The sequence below is a fragment of the Durio zibethinus genome, chromosome 1 (assembly GCF_047325235.1).
Source record: "Durio zibethinus cultivar Kanyao isolate XHJ-2024 chromosome 1, ASM4732523v1, whole genome shotgun sequence".
Taxonomy (NCBI): domain Eukaryota; kingdom Viridiplantae; phylum Streptophyta; class Magnoliopsida; order Malvales; family Malvaceae; genus Durio; species Durio zibethinus.
Genome location: NC_143162.1, coordinates 1822079 through 1845703, shown reverse-complemented (window position 1 = coordinate 1845703; position 23625 = coordinate 1822079). Strand labels below are relative to the sequence as shown.

General features: G+C 28.8%; 1 protein-coding gene and 1 pseudogene across 2 annotated transcripts; one reads left to right on the top strand and one right to left on the bottom strand.

The window, feature by feature from the left end:
• Nucleotides 1–550: 550 nt before the first annotated feature.
• Nucleotides 551–9933, top strand: LOC111310913 (protein STRUBBELIG-RECEPTOR FAMILY 2-like; annotated as a pseudogene). The gene is made up of 13 exons (XR_016340098.1): nucleotides 551–671; nucleotides 789–857; nucleotides 956–1019; nucleotides 1157–1228; nucleotides 1319–1389; nucleotides 1843–1914; nucleotides 2023–2105; nucleotides 2203–2268; nucleotides 2351–2631; nucleotides 2784–3060; nucleotides 3176–3441; nucleotides 3741–3888; nucleotides 9700–9933. The product of XR_016340098.1 is annotated as a protein STRUBBELIG-RECEPTOR FAMILY 2-like (transcript).
• Nucleotides 9934–11501: 1568 nt separating this feature from the next.
• LOC111310556 (putative disease resistance protein At1g50180) lies at nucleotides 11502–16786 on the bottom strand. The gene is made up of 2 exons (XM_089743386.1): nucleotides 15647–16786; nucleotides 11502–13251 (listed from the first exon to the last, which is right to left on the bottom strand). Exons 1-2 carry the CDS (start codon nucleotides 16734–16736, stop codon nucleotides 11915–11917), a joined length of 2427 nt encoding a protein of 808 aa, XP_089599512.1. The 5' UTR covers nucleotides 16737–16786; the 3' UTR covers nucleotides 11502–11914.
• Nucleotides 16787–23625: the final 6839 nt, after the last annotated feature.

Below are 23625 nucleotides of genomic sequence, written 5' to 3'. Positions count from 1 at the left end.
GGAAAATCTAAGAAAGTTTACATAACTATTTATTTTCTCGCTGTCAAGTTTTTGAGTTACTTAATACTTTTTGGACAAGAAGGGTAAAAAAGTATTGAGATTCTGGTATGTTAGTTTAGGGTAATTGATTTATCTGATGACTATAAGATCATGGAAAACTCATGAAAAAGGATGAAAAAAAAGGCATAGTTATGAGATCATAATTCATAAATGCTAGACTGCATCATCATTCATTTTCTTATTAAAGTTGAGAGATTAAAAAATCCGATGATTTGGGGTTTTCTGTGTCCAGATCCAGAATACATTGACAAAGAAGTTGTCTATAATTGGATTACTCTTTATTCCCCCTTTCTTTTGCTATGGATGTGATCAAATTAACTTGATTTTGTGGACCATTAACATTGTTATTCATAAACCTTATGCCATTTCAGGTCAATTATTACGCTTAGCTTTAATTACCATATTAGTGATAATCTTATGCCAGTAATATATATTGCGAATCTGTATTTACTTGTATATGCCTTTTGCCTTTTGTCAGTCGTAGCTCTAAACAGTCTGTTCAAGGCCGTGATGTACACGTCCTCGCTAAAAGGGTGGAAATTGGATGGTGGGAACCCATGTGGAGAATTCTGGACAAGAGTGGCATGTTCTGGGTCTTCCGTGACACAACTGTAATGCGCAAAACCTACAGCTTAAATAAAACCATCCACTCTATTTGGATAATCAATAATTAGTCACTTTCTTTTGTGCCTACTGACTAAATAAACTTGTTATCTACCCTTTTGCAGGGAACTACCACAACCAAACCTTAGTGGGTATCTCGGCCAACTTGATAATCTCCGTAACCTAAGGCATCTGTGAGTAACTTTACTTTGTATTGGATTTTGTACTTCAGAAAATGTATGGCAAGCTCTAGTCTGCATTAAACTCTTTGAGCTGTTTTTACTCTGCTTAGGGATGTAAGCTTCAATAACATTGAAGTTGAAATTCCTTACGGCTTACCGCCTAATGTCACTCGTGTAAGATGCCTGATCTCTATAACTTCTGGTTCGTTATTCAACGAATTTCATCTCAATTTAGACTTTGTCCCCCGAAATTTTCAGTCTTTTGTCCTCCCTTTCACTGTTTTTGTTATCATGACATTTAATGAATGCAGAAATATGGCATGTAACAAGTTGAGCAAAAATATACCCCAGTCATTATCTTTCTTGACAAATCTCAGGCATTTGTAAGTTGCTTTTACCATGACTACCTAGTTTGCTGGCTTTACTTCTGGTTATTCAATGATGTACTCATAATTATTTCCTTCTTTTTGAAGGAATCTAAGCCACACTTTTTGTCTGGACCTATTGGCGATGTGTTTACTAGCTTACGGAATCTGAAAACAATGTATTCTTTTCCTCCTACTGTTTTCTGTTTTGCATTAAAACTTGAAAGTGAAAGGGAAGTCGCTATCTATTAAATTCTGGCTTTTGAAAAGAGGGAAACAAAATCAGAATTCTGAACATTTTTCAGGCTTCATATTCATGTTAGGTTTGTTTACAGAAACTGGTTTGCAACCCTTATTAATGATTTCCATCAAAACCTTCTAGTTTAGATTGTTGGAAACTTACATTTAGTGAAACTAGTTTTCGTACGAATTTCTGAACTGAATATTTTCCATGATGACGTGAATCACAGTGTCTTATCAATTTACAGAACTGTGATCTTGAATTGTAAAATGCTGCACCTGTCTGATATCTTGTTTTCATTCCAACTTGTTACTAGTTTCCACACCATGCCTTTCATGGACATAAAACTCTAACGATGACTGATATAAAATCTTAAACATGTTTATGATAGAGATCTATCGAACAATAAGTTCACTGGAGATCTACCAAAATCTTTTGGAGCACTGACTAATCTTACTCGACTGTGAGTTATATTCAGCTTAATAAAAAATTTTCTTGTTGCATGCCCCAGTTTCTTTTAGCCTTTATACAGGCATCTTGATTTCCACATATTGCTTTGGTCTCTGCACAGGTTCTTGCAAAATAACAATTTCACTGGATCAGTGATATATCTGGATCAGTGATATATTTGGCTGAGCTTCCACTAGCTCACCTGTAGGTTTACGAGGACTGGTTTCTGCTGCATCTTTTGGCTAATTTTTGGCCAAGTTTGATATTTATTTTACTGTTTACTCATGCATATCTTTCTCAGGAACCTTGAGGATAATCATTTTGGTAGCATTATTCCGAAGCAGTTTCAGTTAATTCCAAATTTATGGCAAGTGAAAATCTCAATGGTGTTAGCTTGCATAAACTAACAAATCATACTATGACTATTTTCCTCTTTTACTTCTTAACAGGTTTTGGGGTAATAGATTTGACATAAGGGCCATTTATCCACCCTGGAATTTCCCTTTGGACAGTGTTCCGCTTGAGCAAAATATTAGTAGTCCACCAACAACTCAGCAGAGTGCTGTCGTGGACTACCCCTCCCCTGAATTTAGTGAAGAAAAAAACAAGTTAAGCCCTCTTGGAATAGCTTGTGTGGTTGTTGGTGTGGCTCTTGTGGCTATCTGTGCAGCGTTATTCTTTGCAAACCACATTAACCGTTCTCATGCAAAAAGACTAAGAAGCTTGGACAGCAGCAATAGAACGCTGCATTCTCTCCCAATCAGTACAACCATAGGTGAGAACTCCACTGGTTGGCATTCTTGAGTGTGTGTGGATATCAAGTGCATTTGTCACTCTGATTAGTTATAACTAAAAATTCTCTCTTTCTTCCTATGCTTATAGACTGTTCTACTACTGCACAAGCAGCGAGCCCACCATTCTTCAATATCAGCAGTCTCCATCCAATCTCGTCCAAGGGCATAATCCCCCTGTTCATCTTACCGGTACTGAGAAAACATCTAGAAGAAAATGTCTCGCAAGAAAACCCAAATTTGCAATGAATGCAAAAGTGTATACTGTGGCAGAGCTTCAATTAGCTACGAACAGCTTTAGTGAAGACAAACTTCCTGGAGAGGGATCTCTTGATTCTGTTTACAAAGCTGAGTTTCCTGATGGTCAAGTAAGTCTGTAATTTGCTATAGGTTTTTCTACAATGCTCAAGAGACAATCAAATTCTATGCAAGGTTTTAGCATTGTTTTTAACCGAAATTCTGTTACTTTTGTTTTTCGTCCAGGTTTTTGCTGTAAAGAACATCCACATGTCATCTTTGTCTTACCATGAAGAAGAGCAATTTATGCATGTAATTCAGATGGCATCACAACTAAGGCACCCCAACATTGGAAGACTTATTGGCTACTGTGTAGAACATGGACAGCATCTTGTAGTATATGAATATATGAGAAATTTGTCTCCTGACGATGCTTTGCACAATGAAGACTTCAAGCCACTGTCCTGGGGGTTACGTCTTTGTATTGCTCTTACCATTGCTGGGGCTTTGGAGTAAGTATTTCATATGGTTTCTGTAACAAGCACTTCTTTTCTTCAAAATTCTCTGTAGTACACCTTTATCCCTTGAGCACCCTATGAGGTGAATTAATCTTGATTACTGCATCTAAAAGTATTATCTGCATGATAAAAATTAAGCCATACAAGATTAGTTACACACTTTACAATCAAGAAGATAGGGATATGGACTTAATATTTAAGGCTGCTTTATCTATGAAGCCAAGGGAGTATGAATCCTACTATGATCTTTCCCTTCTGCTTTTTGATGGTTTCTATGTTGATAATGTTTTCAGCTATTTGCACTCTACATTCTCACCACCAGTTACTCATTGCAACATAAAAGCTGCCAACATCTTGCTTGATGAAGAACTAATGCCTCGCATATCTGACTGTGGCCTAGAAGTTCTAAGACCACTTACGAGCAATGTTGTCAAAATTAAGGTAAGCACTTCAAGGAATGTGAGATGGGGGGACAGTAACTTGATAAGTAAGAGCAAGCATTCCATATTTGTCTACTGAATTTAGCTAATTTTATTACTCTTCCATTCGCTGATAAAGAACTCCAGTCAATAAGATGAAAGAACTAGCTATAAAGAAAATAGTACCCAGCAATTTCATAGGTAAATGAATGGTTACTACTAATAACATCAATCCGTGTGACTGCCAGTATATCTGCATGCAGTTGGCAAAAAATTTTACTCTCTATTCTGTCCTCTCAACAAAAGTTGTTAAGCCTCTGTTTAGAAGAGTATTTATTTTTAAAAGTTGTTAAACCTTTGTTTAGAAGAGCTTTATTAATTTTTTAAAGTTGTTAAGCCTCTAATTAGAGGAGCTTTATTTATTTTTCCAAAGTTTTTGAGCATCTGATTAAAGAAACTTTATTTATTTTTCAAACTCGTTGAGCCTCTAATTAGAGGAACTTTGTTTATTTTTTCAAAGTTGTTGAGCCTTTGATTAGAGAAATCGTATTTATTTTTCTAAAGTCGTTGAGCTTCTATTTAGAGGAGTTGTATTTATTTTTTTCAAAAGTTGTGAGCTTCTGCTTAGGAGAGTTTTGTGTCATTCAGCAAGTTTTGGGTGTCTAATTTAAAAAAAAAAATGTGTTGAGATGACTATTTTGATATGAGGGGTATCTACATCTTTGTATAATTCCTATCACACAGAAAATGAACAAAAGGAGACAACTGTAGATACCTTATTCAAGCTGAGCCCAAATCAATTGGCCTGGCTCAATAGAGGCCAAGTAGTTAAACCTAATAGCTTATTGTTTTATATTTTATATTTTATTTATGTATTTTTAATTTTTCTAGATTTAATTTTTTGAATATTTATTTATTTTGATGTTTATCTGTGATTTTCTTTCTCTTTGTTTTTTGATTTATCTTTAGGGGTTAGGATAATGAGGTAATAGTTAAAAAAAAAGAAAAATAAAAAAAATAATGAAGATTTATGCCGGTGGAAGAATCATAGTTGGTTTTAATTTCTATAGGATAAATATGATGATTTTGTGATAATACATAATTTCTGTCAATGGTGGACTTAGGGTTAGTCAAAAACTCTTCTTATTATACTCTAAAAATACCCATACTAATAAGAGGTAGAAAATACAAAAATGCAAACGCAGATAGAAAGGTAAAGAAAAGCACACAAAAGTAGCCAAAAATTTTTAGGGAAATTTTAAAGGAAATTTTGCAGTATTTTTTTGGAAATTTTTTGGAAAATTTTCAAATTTTGGCCAATTTTCTGATGAAACTCATTTTTTTTGAAGGAATTTTCTAGTTTTTGGTATGTTTTTCTTAGTTTTTGATAAATATTCAACTAGAATCCTAGGTTTGTAGAGAGAGAGCAAGAGAAAAAAAAAGGAAGAAAAAGAGAAGAAAAGGGAAATCTGAAGAAAAAAAGTGAATTTTGGCTTTTATATCGGCTCTAAAACTATGTTATTTTTGCCTTAAGAAAAACCTAAGATCCACGTGTTTTTATTCGGGCAACCCAACCTAAGTGCAACCCATTTCGTTAACCTGCACCTTAACCAAACTCTTTCAGTCGAGCCAAGTCAAGCCAAGCTTCTGAGTTGAGTCATCGAGCCACTTTTGTGCTTGAAGCCAAGCCACATCGAGCCATTTTAGTTGAGTCGTTTCTTTTTTTGTGTTTTTACTTTTTTATTATTTATTATTTAATTATTTCTTTATGTGTTTGATTATCTTTATAGGTATTTTTGCATGATTAAGTTTAGGAAAAATAATAAAGAATAAAATTTTTAGAATTAAATATTAATTATCCAATGATGAAATTTTTAGAAATTTCAAATAGTTAATTTTTATAAAATTCCTAGATTTCTATATGAGAAAATTTTTTTTTCTAAATTTATCCCAAATGGTAAAATAATTTAGATAAAGTTTCAATAACAATAATTAATATTTATTTTCAATAAAAAAATATAAAAATTTTGGTTGAAAATATTTGACAATTATCCAAGGATGAGATTCTTAAAAATTTTAAATGGTAAATTCCTAAGAAATCTCTAAGTGAGAAATTTTTTTAAATTTGACCCAAATGATGGAAGAATTTAAATGAAATTTCCATAAAATAATTGTCATTTATTTTCTTTCCAAAGATAAAAAAACAAAACAAAACAAAATTTTAAATTGACCCAAATGGTAAAAAATTTAGAAATTAAAAAAATATATTTTTAATTTGGCCTAAATGGTAAAATAAATAGATATATCTTCAATAAAAAAACTAAACCAAATAAAAAATAATTAAACCTTTTTTTTTCTGACGATTGAGCTTCTTAAAAAAAATAAATAGATTCTTGAATACTTTTGAGGTAAAAAAATATTTTCGAGAATTCTACTATATTGATGGAGAATCTGATGAATTATTTTCAATATTTGAACCTAAAAATTTAAAATCATTAGAATCAAAACCTTAGGATAAATTTAAAATAAATTAGTACCATCCTTTGGATGGGTATGTGGGGGTGCTATAACCTTCCCTATATGTAACTGAACTCCTGAACTCAATTCTAATTAGTAGACCAAAACTTATTTTTTTAGAGACCTTTAGTCAAGCTTAGAATCTCTTTAATAGGATAGATTCATTATGTGCCCAATCACACCTAGTTAAAAAAGATTAGTGGTGACTCCTTCGATTAAGTCTAACTATAGATTTTTGGATCTATATGTTATGACATTAAGCAAATGTATTAGGCTTCTTGGATTGGCTATGCTAAAAAATCCAACTCCATTCGCTTTAATTAATAAATTTGTATTTATATGTTTTTATTTTGTAATTGAATGAAACTTTATTGATGAAGAAATACTTGTAAAAAAATAGTCTTGTACAAAAGTTTTGGGATTGAATTTGTCTAAGCATTAAGTGAGTTTTTATTGACTATAATATGTTTTTTTTTCCTATAGTGATTAGGATGGAACAAGAAGCTTTAAAATTGTGTTAACCGGGTTTTATCACCAAAGCAAAGTTTATAGTTTTGAGTCATTTATTGTTATACAATAAAAAAATTATCTTTATACTCATCATACTAAAATATACAAGCTTTAATTTTCTGTAAGAGGCATTTCACCTAGTTCATCTCATTTCATCCATTCATTCGCTTCTGATAACCAAACATAAGTTTGGATGGATATTTCTTTTAAAAGAGAATTTAAGGAAATGAAATAATAAAGAAAGAAAATGACAAAGGTCAACATATAAACACATGTAGACACCTAAATCTGTTTAGGGTTTTACTTGTTTTTTATAATTAAAAAATAATAAAAAAATAAAACTTAGGAAATTTTAAGGTGGTTGGTTTGGTTTAGGGTTGTTTATCTAAAGTTATCAAATTTGGGGTAAATTCAGGAGTTAAAGTTCGAATTTGAAAGAAATCAAAAATCCTTTCTTGTTTAGGGTTTTCAAACTCAAAACCCTATAAATACATATACATAAAACATATAGAAAAAACAAAAAAAAAAAGGATCAGAGAAAGGCTAATCACATAGAAAATCGAAAAGCAGTTAAAAATTTTTTTTGAAGATTTTTTGGGTGTTGAAAAAAGGGAGAATTTTTTTGGAAAAATCTAGAAAAATCCTAGATTCCAATGAAAATTTTCAATTTTTAGTGAATTTTTTGATGTCGATTGAATTTTTTGGTGAACTTTCTAGCATCGGTTGAAATTTTCAGTAGGTTTTCTAGAATTCAATGGAAGATTCCAACATCGGTTAAATTTTTCGATGAACTTTCGATGAACCAACCTAGATTTTGATAGGATTTTCATACTCCAATGAAGAATTCAACTGAAGTTCATCTAGTTGTAGAAAGAAAGTGAGAGAAAAAAAAAAAGGGAAAGAGAAATATGAAGGAGAAATCAAAATTTTGACTTTGATACCCGTACCAAAATGACAACATTTTAGCATTTAAAAGGCCTCAGGGTTCGTGTGTTTTTATTCAGGCGACCCGATCCAACCCAAGCGTAACTCACTTTTGTCGACCCACGTACCAGTCGATCCCTTGAACTGAGCCAAGCCGCCAAGTCACGTCCTCGAGCCACTTCTTGTGACTAAAGTCGAGCCACCAAAGCTGCCATGCCGAATCGTTTCCCTATTTTGGTATTTTTTCCTTTATTTATTTATTTTATTTATTTTTTAAAGTATTTTTGCATGAATAAATTTTGAGAAAAATAAAAAAGTATAAAACAAGAATAAAATTTTTTTTGAGAATAAATATTAACTATCAAATGATGAAATTTTTAAAATTTCAAATGGTAAATTTCTATAAATTTCCTAGGTTAGAAATTTTTTTTCTAAATTTGTCCCAAATTGTGGAATAATTTAGATAAAATTTCAATAACAATAATTAATATTTATTTTCAATCAAAAAAATAAAAATAAAAAAATTAAATTTTGGTTGAAAATATTTGACAATTATCCAAAAATGAGAATCTTAGAAATTTCAAATGATAAATTTCTAAGAAATCTCTAGGTGAGAAATTTTTTTAAATTTGTCTCAAATGGTGGAAGAATTTAAATGAAATTTTAATAAAAAATAATTGTCATATTATTTTCTTTCCAATAAACAAAAAAAAAAGAAAAATTTTTTTTAAATAGACCTAAATTGTGAAGAATTTAAAAATTCAAAACAGGAAGATATTTCTAATTTGGCTCAAATTGTGAAATAATTAGATATATTTTCAATAAAAACTAACTAAAAAATAAAAATAATTAAAACCTTTTTTCGATGACAGAGCCTCTTCAAGAAAACAAATGAATTTTTGAATACTTTTGAAATTAGAAACTATTTTTAAGAATTCTACCAGATTGATGGAGAATTTTAAAAATTATTTTTAATATTTAAACATAAAAATTTAAAATCATTAGAATTAAGACCTTAGAATAAATTTAAAATTAAATGGTACCATCTTTTGGATGGGCATGTAGGGTTGCTATAACTTTTTCCACATGTAATCGAACTCTGAAACTCTGTTCTGATTAGTAGATTAGAACTTATTCTTTTAGGGACCCTTAGTCAAGCTTAAAAGATCTTTAAAATGATAGATTCATTAAGTGACCAATCACACCTAATTAAAAGAGATTGGTGGTGACTCTATTTGTCAAGTCTAGCTATAGATTTATGGATTTATATGTTATGATAGTTTGGCGATTTCACTAAGGACTACTAGAGAGTCAGGCCATAACAAATTTAAATTTATCTTATCCTTGGGTCTAAGGGTTTTAAAGTGTAATGATTATGTTATTTGTTTGTTTACTAACGTTTTTTCTTTTTTCTCTTGTATTTTATTTATAGGGATTGACAAATATTATATTCTTTCATACACACTATCACATGTGTTCTCATTATATGAGCTCTATACCAGAGCTCTGTCTCTCTTAAGAGGGAGTAAAGTACCTACATTCTCGTGAGATGATAATCTTCGTAATGGCTAGTGAAATACTCTCACTTAAATTGAATCATTTCTATTGGTAGCTTGTGATGGGTGAGGATTGAAATGCTTTACTAGTCTATGATAGACTATGATGTAAGGAACAATTTAGAAACCTTTAGTGGCCAAAGTAATCTAACCATGCATATATGATTATGTAGTTTGAACGAGAATGAGCGATCTTAAGTTTTATCTAAGTTCTCTACCAATGTTGAAAATAACCTGTTACTTTTGTGGCTTCAAATTGAAAATGCACCCTGAGTCGACCACCGATGTCTGAAATCATGGAATCTCTAACACGTCTGTTACAGCAGATGGGCATGATAAAAAGCAGAGAAATAGATGGTACTGAAGTTCATCCCTTGGAGAGATCTTTCCGTTCAACTCAAACTTGCTTCAGGGGCTCCCCAACGGGTAGCTATTTGTCCCCCTAATCTTACATCAGAGTACTTAAACTTGGCATAGATTCTTATTCCTGATGTAAGAAATACTTCAAAATCAGTTCATTTCATTCCTTGGCACAGCATTACAGTTTTCTAGTGCTACACTCTCAGGATTCTTGGATTAATCTTGTTGGTGATGCACAGGCAATTTTGTTGATTCTTTTAATGCGGTTTAGTTTCATATATAGGCAAGTCCATTTTACTAGTGTTAAAATTTGATTGCTGGTAATGCATATGTATGAAATGGTTAGGGCTACATTAACCTGTTCACTGGTTCAATCTTTCAAAAACTACTCTTCCCAATTCTTATCAGCATTCTACAAGTTAAACTGACTAATCCTGACCTGATGAAGTTTAAGAAAAATGATTTGATTCCTTGGATGGCTTGTAACTCTGGCAGAAGGTTTATCCTTTTTTGAGGAGAAATTTGATTGAGATCTCTTGTACAAAGAAATTCCCAGAGTCACCCATGGCTATGAGCATGATACTAGTTCAGCAGCTAACAACAATATGACAGCATGTCAAATTTAAAAAATTAAAGCTACAGAAATTACTTTGCTAAACAAACAAAGAACAAATATCCTCCAACAAAGCAGCACAACCTCCATTAAAAAATTTCATATACATAGCAGGCGAAGTGTCAACTCCGGAATTAATTGATTTCATAATTATTATGTAACATAAAAAAACAGAAATAACAATACGGTAAAGCATAAAACGATGACAGCACATTAGAGTTCTAACTTTTAAGCATTGCTACCAAAACAAAAGAGGACAACCAATCGAACTGCACGATTTCCAAAACATCTGCTGACGTCTAATGCCAGCCGCTGATCCGATGGTTCTAAAGTAACATTAATACAACAAGCATCAACCTGCGACCTTAGTTTTAACATCTCCCAACACAAACTCCCCTTGGGAGCTGCTGGTCCTACGAACATGCATGGAAAACATCCTGACAGAAACATTAATGTAGGATAAGTCTGCTCCTCTCTGACAAGCTTCTCAGGGCCGGTGGCATCCTATTCTTCCTTAATTCTGAAGACATAAGGCATCTTTTGGTAAACTTCTCTCCCATTTAGTTTCAGCCTCTGAAGACGAGGATAATGTGATTTAATGTTATCTCGACTGTCTAATGAAAGAGGCCAAGGCCAAATTATCGAAAAATCTCGAAAGTAGTGGACTATGATGGTTGGGCATTCGAAGATTCCATTAAACCTCCTGAGTGAGATCTCATCAGATATCAGTATCTTCAATTTCCTAAGATTGGTCAGTCTGATCAGATCTTCTACGTCAGCATTAGATGTTGGAAAATTTACCAGTTTCCATAGGTCGCTCAGATCTGCAAATTGCAACTTTTTTTTTCCCTTCCAGATCTTATAGGAAGATAAAGATGCCTCAATATTTTCAACTTCCAAAACACATCCGGTATGGTTCTTGCTGAATCAAAAGGATCTAATATTAAGGTCAAAAGGCAACTCAAGTTGCCTATAGATGGAGGAAGATTTCCAACCCAAGCAGACCTCAAATTCAGGAGTCTCAAGTGAATTTAACTTTCCTATTTTTGCAGGTATAGCAAAACCCTTAACTCTTTCGAGATCTAGGATTCTAAGCAAAATCAAAATAAAGACATTATTTTGAAAATAAAAATAAATTAATAATCAATAATCATTATGAAAATAAAAACAGAAATAACATTACTGTAAAGCATAAATCAACAATAACAGCATAGTAGGGTTTTAACTTTTAAGCATTATTACACAAACAGAATAGGGCAAACAACCAAACTGCACGATTCTAAAACATCTGGCTGACGTCTAATGCCTACCACTGATCCGATGGTTCCCAAGTAGCAATAAAGCAAGCACCAACCTGCGACCTTAGTTCTAACATCTCCCATACATACATACATTCATTTTTTACAAATACATTCATTTTTTACAAACAAACTTTATTGCAAACTCCCCTTGGAAACTGCTGCTCCCACAAACATGCATGGAAAACTTCCTGACAGAAACATTAATGTACGTCCTTGCATAGGATAAGTCTGCTCCTTTCTGTCAAGCTTCTTAGGGCCGGTTGCATCCTATTCTTCCTCAATTCTGAAGACATCAATCTTCTCGTAAACTACACTCCAATTCAGTTTCAGCCGCTGAAGACGAGGACAACGTGATTTAATGTTGTCTACAACCAGAGATTCTAATGAAGGTAGCCGACAACAAATTATCGAAAAATCACGAAGGTGGTTGAATGTGATGGTTGGGGATTCGAAGATTACATTAAACCTCCTGAGTGAGATTTCATCAGATATCATTATCTTCAATTTCCTAAGATTGGTCAGTCTGATCAGATCTTCTACGTCAGCATTGGATATTGGAAAATTTACCAGTGTCCGTAGGTCGCTCAGATCCGCAAATTGCAAGCTTCTTGTGCCGCTTCCAGCTTTTCTAGGAAGATATAGATGCCTCGATCTTTTCAACTTCCAAAAAACATCCGGAATGGTTGATGCTGAATCAAAAGGATCTAATCTTAAGGTCAACAAGCAAATCAATTTGCCTATAGACGGAGGTAGATTTCCGATCCAAGCAGACCTCAAATTCAGGAGTCTCAAGTGAATTAACTTTCCTATTGTTTCAGGTATTCCAAAACCCATAACTCTTTCGAGATCTAGGATTCTAAGCAATTTGAAGCTTCGAACGAAGGTTTCAATAAGTGGCTGGTTTATACCACTGTGTCCATCTAAGGAGAAACCTATAATAGACCTGAATGGGGGATATTTTTCGCATTCCAGGGCAATGTCTCCAGGAAAGTTATTTAAATGCAAAGAAAGTCGGCGAACTCTGCCTTTCTCTTTGGTTGAAGAAGAAGAAATATTCAAACTCTTCTCTCTAGCTCCGTAGAATGGTAGAACTTGAAAGAAATTTTCCTCTTCAGCCTTGGACAAACAAAACTCCCTCATAAGATCGTGCATTTGGCACCTTTTGATTCTTCCAGATGAATCTCTTCTTTCCACATTAACCATGTACCTCTCCGTCAACACTGTCAAGTAACGATATGCGATATCCTCCAATGCTTCCTCACTTTCTCTCTCTATTTTTGGAGGTAATATAATACCGTCAGCCACCCATAAATTAATCAATCTATCCCGGGATACCTGAAAATCTTCTGGAAGCACGCCCATATAAAGGAGACACGGCTTCAGCTCATACGGTAAATCATCATAGCTTAAAGCCAGCAGCTGAAAAATTCCGAAATCTTCTCCCTTTAAGTATGACTTGATACATTCATGCATCGTATCCCAGCCATCGTACGTTCTTTTACTTTTTAAAAGACCTCCAAGGACAACGATGGCCAGTGGCAGACCCCTACAATGTTTTACCATTTCCCTCCCTAGCTTTTCCAAGCTCGGATCAACCCCGTAGGCTGAAGGAAGAGAACAAAAAATAATGTGGTTGTTTCAATTTGCAAAGGATAACGACAAAAAACAATCGTATTTAGTAAGTTAATTGCTAGTAACATGTATGCGTCACGAATCTCATAGGAAAGAGATGAAGTCAAAATTATTGTAAAATCAAGTTCTTTTTCCGATCAATAAACAATTCTTTACAGTTGAAAATGTGGACTTGTGACACACGCATTGGGTAAGTCCAATCAATAAATAGAATTAAATTGAGATGGTGAATAGTACTTTTGGATTGAATTATATAATATATTTTCCTTTTTCATAAATTATGTCTTGATTGCATATTTTAGTTATTCTAAATTATTGTTTTGTCTGAAAAGTGAAAAAAAAATCGTTATTACCCTCGCCTATAATTATCAACTTCTTATTTTTCAAGGTAAAGGTGATTCGAGAAAGAAATTTTACAATCAATAGAAATCAAATTTCAACTTAAGATTTTGAAACTGAAAAGTCAAAATCAAATATTATTATTTATGGGAGGCAGAAAATAATAGTTAATAAAGGATTGTTAGGTATAGATATTTTTGTACGTGTGTGTTGGCAAGACTTAAGTCACGATTTCATTTAAAAAAAAGTTTATAAAAGTTTCAACTGAAATTATAATTAAATAAAGAGTATCTTTGATATTGTAATTTTTTATTACACAAATCGAATTAAAAAATTTATCACATGTTTTATTTTTAATTAATTTTTTATTTTATAATATATTTTAAAAATTATCTTTTCCCTTATTAATGTTGAGTTTAAAAATTTTATTGATAATGAATAAGCTAATTTCTTTTAAATGATTAAACTTGTTAACTAGGTCAGGTATAGAAATTTCTAAAAAAAAAAATAAATACTACATTTAAATAGTAGGAGGAATATTTTCGTAGTTATAGTAATAAAGGCGTCATAGTAATTCTATCAAATTATGGTAAGAGGGACTTCTAATTTTAATTAATTTATAGTAAGAGAAACATTTTATGTAATTATGATAAAAGGAATATTATAATCATTTAAGACACATGTCAACTCTTAATAAAAAATCAAAAAGATATTTTGATAATTTTAATGAGATTAGTAATTTAAAACATAGTGAATTTTATATTATGTTAAAATTTAATATATATATATATATAATATAATAAGAGTATTATAGTAATTATCAAATAAAATTTCGCACATCAATTTTATATGAAACGATAATAAAGGTATTTTAATAATTTAATATATAATTAATTTTATATTGTTATGTTAAAATTTAATTTGTAAATTAAAAAGGATATTATAGTAATTTTTAAATTAAATGTTACATATCAACTTCTTACGAAGCAATCATAAAGAGACTTTGTAATTATGGTAAGGAGTATTATAGTTATTTTGATCAAGTTTGGTAAGAGGGTATTTTTATATTATTATAAGATAATTATAGCAAATTTGGTCAATTATAGGAGTAGGGATATTTTCATAATTATAATAAAAAGGATATTTTCATAATTTTAGTTAATTATAAGAAAGAGGATATTTTTGTAATTATGATATATATCATAATAATTCGTCATTTATAAGAGGGGTGTTTTCATCATTTAAGACATAAAGGACATTTTAGTCATTTGATATTTATAAAAAAGTCCTTTTGTAATTTAAGAAAAAAAAGGGTATTATAGTAGTTTATCATTTAAAAGAAGGGTATTTCTATCATGATCATTTTGTTGGCATTATAGTCATTTAACATTTATATGAGGGATATTTTTTCAATTTAAGAAAGGACGGGCATTATAATAATTTATCATTTAAAAAGGGATATTTTTGTCATTTAATACAGGAGGAGCATTGTCATCTTTTTTACAATTGTTAAGCAATTGGTAAAAAATTGAAAGGGTAAAATGATCATTTTGTTGGCGTTATAGTTATTAGATATTTATAAGAGGAGTATTTTTGTAATTTAAGAAAGGAGGGCATTATAGCAGTTTATAATTTAAAAGATGGATTTTTTTGTCATTTAATACAAGAGGGACATTGTTGTCTTTTTGAACATATGTTAAGCAATTGATAAAAATTTGGAAGCGTAAAATGATCATTTTACTGGGAGTTACTATCTATATATTATATAGATTTAAAACTTAAATTAAAACAATTTTCATCATTTGACAAGTGTTGATAAAGTTGTTTGTATATAATTTATAGTAGATAGTAGTAGAATTTTTTTTGGAGGAAGTATATTATTTATATATATTAGTTATATACTAACAACAAGCTCTAAGTTGGACCTAATTGCTGATCATACTCGAAAAATAACATACCCGTTATCCATACTCAATATGATAGATTTTTTCTATAAGACAAGAGTTTGAAGGGGATAAGATGATGTACCTGCTGGATTGATGTTTTGTGTCGATAATGCAGTCTTTTCAAGTAGTTCCCAACTATCTTCATCATTCAGGCATTTTGGTTCATAGATGAATACGCTTGGATCCACAAGATGAACCAAGTTTTTGTTGCGGGTGGTGATCATAAATTTGGTACTAGTCTCCTCAGTTGGGAAGCCAGGTTTCAATGCGTCCCAGACATTGTCCCATATGTCATCAAGTACCACTAGACATTTTTTCTTCTTCAGTTCATCGTGGAGCATTTTGGCCACAGCACCATCGTTCATTTTCTGAATCTTTTTCCATTCTTTTTTAAACTTTTTCTCGATCTTCTCGTCTTCTAACTGTTCTTTAGAAGGAGAAATAAGCTCGTGAAGAAATGTCTCCCAAATGTTCCTTTTTTGCCATTGTTGTGACACGAATACCCAAATGAAAAACTCAAAATGGCTCCCATCTTTACATTGACGGTAAACCTTCTTAGCCAGAGTAGTCTTTCCCAAGCCGCCCATCCCACATATCGACACAACTCGACAGTTAGTGCGTACAAGTTTTGTGAACAATAAATTTGTGGCTTCCTCCAACCCAACAACATTTTGTTCAATCATGTGAGAATAAGACTGCCGATCAATGACCCTATTTTCTGAAAAGCTTGGTGGCCTCTCTCTTTCCTCGTTGTCCCTTAAGGCATAAGTTGGTAGCCTTTCGGTTAATCTAGTAAGCCTGGTTGTAAGACCCTCAATTTCTGATCCCACCTTGTGGAGCAATTTTGTATCATTCCCCTTACATAAAAAGAACAAATATTTTAAGGAGGCATATCTAGAAGAACTTCTCCTGGATGTTGCTTTGAGGGCAAAAATCTCGAGGACATCTTCTGCATCATAAGCAATGTCTCTGATTTCTGCAACCCTAGTGCGTATGTTCCTGTCATTTCCCTGTCCTGACTCCGCTTCTCTTAAAAAACTCCGCATGCGCATTAGTTCAGTTCGCATTTCTTCCACTTTGCCCCTTACGTCGTACAAGAATCTTGCTTCCTGTATGATCACATCGCCAATTCTCTCCACAGCAAAGGAGATAATAGCCTCCACCACTGCCATTTCCGTGTTTAGTAAGAGGAACAGAAATGAAATATGGGTTTGGTTGGTTCTATATCTCCAAACCTTCACCGTTATATATAGATGTGCTATTTTGTTTTTTTCTTTCTTCTAGTGTATAATCTATAACCTACATAAAAATTATGTACGAGATCATGATAGAAATAATAATTTAAATCTCATCGTAAATCTATTTAAAATTGATTAAATATTAATCAATGGATAAAAAAAATTACAAAAGAAGAATTAAGAAAAATGCTTGATAAGTAAATTAGTATACATATAAATAAGTAGAATCTCTATTAGTAAACATTTCGTAAAATTAGAAAAAATTAAGAAGATTTTTATGAGTTTGTATATTTGACTGGATTAAAAGATAATGATAGAGTTCACATTATTATTGTGTATGAGTGCACAATTGATATGTATTTATTTAGATTAAAAATATTTCACAAAAATAAAGGAGAGTGAAAAAGGTCATAGGTATTGATTATTAAGTAATTGATTGAAAATATATATTTATAATTTTTTATAATTAGTGAACCTATTTTTTTTATTCATAAATGTAGGTAAATTGAGCTGAATCATGTTAAATTATTATCTTTTGTATAGTTAATTAATCATTTAATTTTGCTTTCTCTCTCTTGAATGTTTAATTGGATTGAACTTTTATGCCTAATAACTATTATCAAAGCTATCATGATCCAAATAATTGATATCAAAATGTAGGTTTGAGATATCGAAAGAGGCAAACCTAGAGGTACTTGATTCAATTGATGGATTTGAGTTCTAGTTTTGATGATTATTTTATAAGAAGCGTGAAGACACATAAAAAAAGCTTGCTACTAGACTTACATTGTAAATTGAGCCAAGTATAACTAGCATAAAAATTAATAATTTGATAGAATTTGAATAAATGTGAAAATTGTTGGGAATAGTACTCAAATACCATAAAAGATTTATTTGATATTGACAATATATTACTTGATGAATAAAAATACTTTAAAAAAAAATTAAGAGAAAGAGAATTCTTAATAAGAAAATTAGTATGCTTATAAATATGTAAAGTTTCCATAAAGTTAGATATTAGAAAAAAAATTTAAGAGAACTCTAGCATTTTATTAAGTAGACACTTCATAGACTAAAAGAGATTGATAAGGTATTTATAAGTGTATATGTTTGAGTAAATTAGAGAAAAATAAGAGAATCTACATATGTATGGTGCATGGATCTATATGGATATATGTTTATTTGTGTTGAGAATATTATATAAGATTAGAAGAGAATGAGAGTGTTTATAGGTATTGATTATGAGTAATATTGATTTATTGATTTTTTTGTAATTTTTTATAATTAGTAGATTTTTTTTCATTTCTGGACATATGTTGGATGGGATCACATAAAATTATTATCTCTTATGTAATTCATTAATTGTTTAATTATATTTTTATTGACTTAATTGTTTAAATAGATTGGGGCTTTTTAGCTTAACAAATCATTAGTTGACTTAAAAACTTTTTTTTTGTTTTTAATTTTGTAATAATTAATATTAATAATTATATTATAATAATTCAAGTAGTATTTTTAAATAAAACTTGTTATTGTGTAGGTAGATACTTAGTTACATTTGGTTCATATTTTTATTATTAGCTTTTTATATTTAAAAAATAATAAATTAAAAATTAAAAATAATTGACAAATAGTAAAAAGCACTAATCAATCTAGCTGTAATGATTTTTATTTTTATTTTAAGTAATTTAGGGTTTAGGTGAATAACTTTTTTAAATGACATATAAAATAGTTTTTTTAAGAATATATTTTATTTTAATTACAAATTGGATAATCTTGAATTTATTTAAATATCAAAATTATTCAAATTATAATTGCAAATCAAATTAACTTAGAGATTTTTTTTTAATTAAAAATTTGACATGTGGATTTTATCTAAATAATTTCAATTTTTTACAAGATAACTTTATTTTATAAATTATTTAATTGTAAAAATCTTTCATTATGTTTTAAATTTATAAAAATTAAGTTTATCCGGTTTTTTAAAAAACTAACTATGTTCTTTTATTTTAATTTGTATCAAACAAAAATGATCTTTTAAAAAATTTACAAAAATATTGAAAATTCAAATAGTCTTTTTATATTAAATCTCTAAATAATAGAACCTATATCCATCTCAATTCTAACTATTAAATTTATAGCTAAAAAATAGATAAGAAATTTAATTTAATTTTTATCACTTATATCCTTTTAATTTTTTAAATATCAATTTGAAAATTATCTACTTAATCTTAAATGTCATCCAAGAGTTGTTTTACAAATTAAAAACTATAAATATAATGTATTATATATTTTTTTTATTTTTCAACTTGTAGCTTTTTGAAATTTTATTGTTGTTGCAATTTATTTTTTCAATTTGCATCTTTCTTTTTTAACGTTTATTCTATTACTATTGTAAGTTTATTCTTATGAAAATTAACTTGTATTTATTTTTTTTAACGCATCTCTTAACTTTTTTTTATATTTTGTCTAGTAATTTGAATAAAATTACAAAAGTGAAAGCGTATACAAACTTTTTTTATTATTTAATTCATTATTCAGTAATATATATGTTTTTGTGTTTAAAAAAAAAATCATGTAATTTATTTTTTTATCTAAATTTTAAGTATATAAATATTATCGTAAATAAAAAAATGCAAAATATAGATATATTATTTTTAAAAAAAATTATTTTTTATTACAAATTAATCAAATATAAAATATTTTATATGTTATAAATTTTAAAATTTTAAATATATATTTTAAAAAGTACAATTTTATAGGTATTTACATATAAAGTAAATAAAATTTTTTCGTGCATAACACGAACTACAATCTAATAGCTAAAAAAAAAGATAATTATTAAGAGAAGACGGGGTAACAGTACCTAGATTGATTAAACCTAAGGGATAACTGCATTTCTTTATTTGTCCAGTAGAAAAACTCTTTTATCCTTTTACAGTGTCAAATATTTTATTAGATAAAAATAGTAATGATTTGGATTAGATTTTGTTTTATTTTTTTAAGTAATACATAATATTATAAATTTTAAAATTTTGATTTAAATTTAAATTTATATTTTTTAAAATCAATCTGATCTAAGTTGATTTTATTGATTCTATTAATTTAGTTTAATTTATCGATTTTTAAATTTTGATTTTTTATATATATTATTTTAATAAAATTATTAATATATATAAATAGATTAATATATAAATAATTATTTTATTTTCTAAAAATTTAAAATATTATATAAAAACTAATAAAATATACATAATTTGATTTAATTTTTTTTATTTTTTATATTGTAATTCGAAATTTGATTCAAACTTAACTTATACATTTAATATATGATTTTGATTCAAATAAAATAAAAACAAACTGATCCAAATTAATCTGATTAATATGATTTTAAATCAATTTTTGAATTTCAAAATTTTTTTTTACTCCTATTATCAATTACTAATTCTTAATTGCACGAAGGATTCTCTCTCTCTCTCTCAATATATATATATATATATATATATATATATATATAGAAAAACTTTAGGAGAAATTGGATGTAATGAAAAAAATCAAGTGACTGATTCCTCAAAAGCTAACCCAACATCGTTATTGAACGATAATTATATTATTGAGATCGATTGCATGGATCAAATTGACTTATCTGCTCTTTGGTATCTCCCAATTAAAGAGACGTAGACTTTGTTTCTAAATTTAACCAAAAAAAAATGACTCAAACTTACAATTAATGAGACATAGACATAACAAGGAAAAGGACAATGACGTAATTAGACCAATTATCTAAGTCTTGGATATAGTTTCATTTCGAAGCACATTGATAAAGCAAAAAGGACAATGACTTAATAGACAATTCAAAAAGCACAATAACTAGATTAATGACTTAATTATACAATTCAGAAAAGACACTGATTTAAGTAGACCAAAAAAAAGGACAATGACTTAAAACAATTCAGAAAAGGACAAATATAACACAAAAAGAAGTAATAAAATTTTTAATATATTTAAATAGATTAATATATAAAATAATTATTTTATTTTATAAAAATTAATAAAATATATATAAATTAATAAAATATATATATAATTCAATTTAATTTTTTATTTATCATATTTCAATTCAAAATTTAATTTGAACTTAATTTATATATTTCATATTTAACTTTGATTCAAATCAAATAAAAATAAATTAATCTAATTTAAATTAAATACTATGATTTTAAATAAATTTTTGACTTAAAAAAATTTCTCGCTCCTACTATCAATCACTAATTCTTAATTGCACGAAGGATTTTTTTTATATACATAGAAAAACTTTGGGAGAAATTGAAAGAAATGCAATAAAAAAAAACCAAGTGACTAATTCCCCAAGAGCTAACCCAACATCGTTATTGAACAGTAATTATATTATCGAGATCAATTGCATGGATCAAGCTGACTTGTCTGTTCTTTGGTATCTTCCAACTAGTGAGACGTAGACTTTATTTCTAAATTTCACAAAAAAAATATAAAATGACTTTTCAAACTTACAATTAATGAGACATAGACTTAACTAGGAAAAGGACAATGACTTAATTAGTCCAATTGTCTAAGTCTTGGCTATAGTTTCATTTCGAAGCACATAGATAATTCACAAAGGACAATGACTTAATTAGACGATTCAGAAAGCACAAGTTATTAATGACTTAATTATACTATTAAAAAAAATAATGATTTAATTAGACAATAAAAAAAAGGACAATAACTTAATACAATATAGAAAAGGACAAGATTTTACAAAAAGAACTAATAAAATTTTTAATATATTTAAATAAATTAATATATAAAATAATTTTTTTATTTTATAAAAATTAATAAAATATATATAATTCGATTTAATTTTTTATTTCTCATATCTTAATTCAAAATTCAATTTTAACTTAATTTATATGTTTCATATTTGACTTTGATTCAAAATAAAGAAAAATAAATTAATCTAAATTAAATTGATACCATAATTTTAAATAAATTTTTTATTTTAAAAACATTATCTCGCTCCTATTATCAATTATTAATTTTTAATTGCACGAAGGATTTTATATATATATATATATATATATACAAAAACTTTGGGAGAAATTAAAAGAAATGTAATGAAAAAAACAAGTGACTAATTCCCCAAGGGCTAACCCAACATCGTTATTGAACGGTAATTATATTATTTGAGATCGATTGCAAGGATCAAGCTGACTTGTCTGTTCTTTGGTACTTTATTTCTGAATTTCACAAAAAAAAAAAAGGGATTTTTCAAACTTTCAATTAATGAGAGATAGACTTAACCAGGAAAAAGACAATAACGTAATTAGCCCAATTATCTAAGTCTTGGATATAGTTTTACTTCGAAGCACATAGATAACCCCAAAAAGGACAATGACTTAATTAGACAATTCAAAAAGCACAATAACTGGATTTATGACTTAATTATGCATACAATTCAGAAAAGATACTGATTTAATTAGACAAAAAAATGGACAATGACTTAAAACAATTCAGAAAAGGACAAAGACAATACAAAAAGAAGTAATAAAAATTTTAATATATTTAAATAAATTAATATATAAAATAATTATTGAGATCGATTGCATGGATCAATCTAACTTGTCTGTTCTTTGGTATCTTGCAACAAGTGAGACGTAGACTTTTTTTATGAATTTAACTTGAAAAAAAAAAAAAAGACTTCTGAAACTTACAATTAATGAGACATAGACTTAACAAGGAAAAGGACAGTGACTTAATTAGTCCAATTGTCTAAGTCTTGGCTATAGTTTCATTCTAAGCACATAGATAATCCAAAAAAGGACAATGACTTAATTAGATAATTCAAAAAGCACAATAACTTGATTAATGACTTAATTATACAATTCAGAAAAGATAATGATTTAATTAGACAATAAAAAAAAAAGACAATGACTTAATACTATTCAGAAAAGATATGATTTAATTAGACAATAAAAAAAGGACAATGGCTTAATACAATTCAGAAAAGATAATGATTTAGTTAGACAATAAAAAAAAAGGACAATGACTTAAAACAATTCAGAAAAGGACAAGGACAATACAAGAAAAGAAATAATAAAATTTTTAATATGTTTAAATAGATTAATATATAAAATAATTATTTTATTTTATAAATTTTAAAATATATATAATAACTAATAAAATATATGTAATTCGATTTTTTTTATAACTCAATTCAAAATTTAATTCGAATTTAATTTATATATTTAATATTTGTTTTTATTCAAACAAATAAAAATAAATTGATATAAATTAAATTAAATGTTATGATTTTAAATTAATTTTTTATTTTGAAAAAATTTTCTCACTCCTATTATCAATTGCTAATTCTTAATTGCACGAAAGATTATATATATATATATATATATATATATATATATATATATATATATAAAAGCTTTGGGAGAAATCGGAAGAAATGTAATGAAAAAAACCAAGTGACTAATTCCTTAAGAGCTAAGCCAACATCGTTATTGAACGGTGATTATATTATTCAGATCGATTGCGTCGATCAAGCTGACTTGTCTGTTCTTTGGTATCTTCCAACTAACGAGACATAGACTTTATTTCTGAATTTAACAAAAAAAAAAGACTTTTCTAACTTATAATTAATGAGACGTAGACATAACCATGAAAAGGACAATGACTTAATTAGTCTAATTATCTAAGTCTTGGCTATAGTTTCATTTCGAAGCACATAGATAATCCCAAAAAAGATAATGACTTAATTAGACGATTCAAAAAGCACAACAACTTGATTAATGAC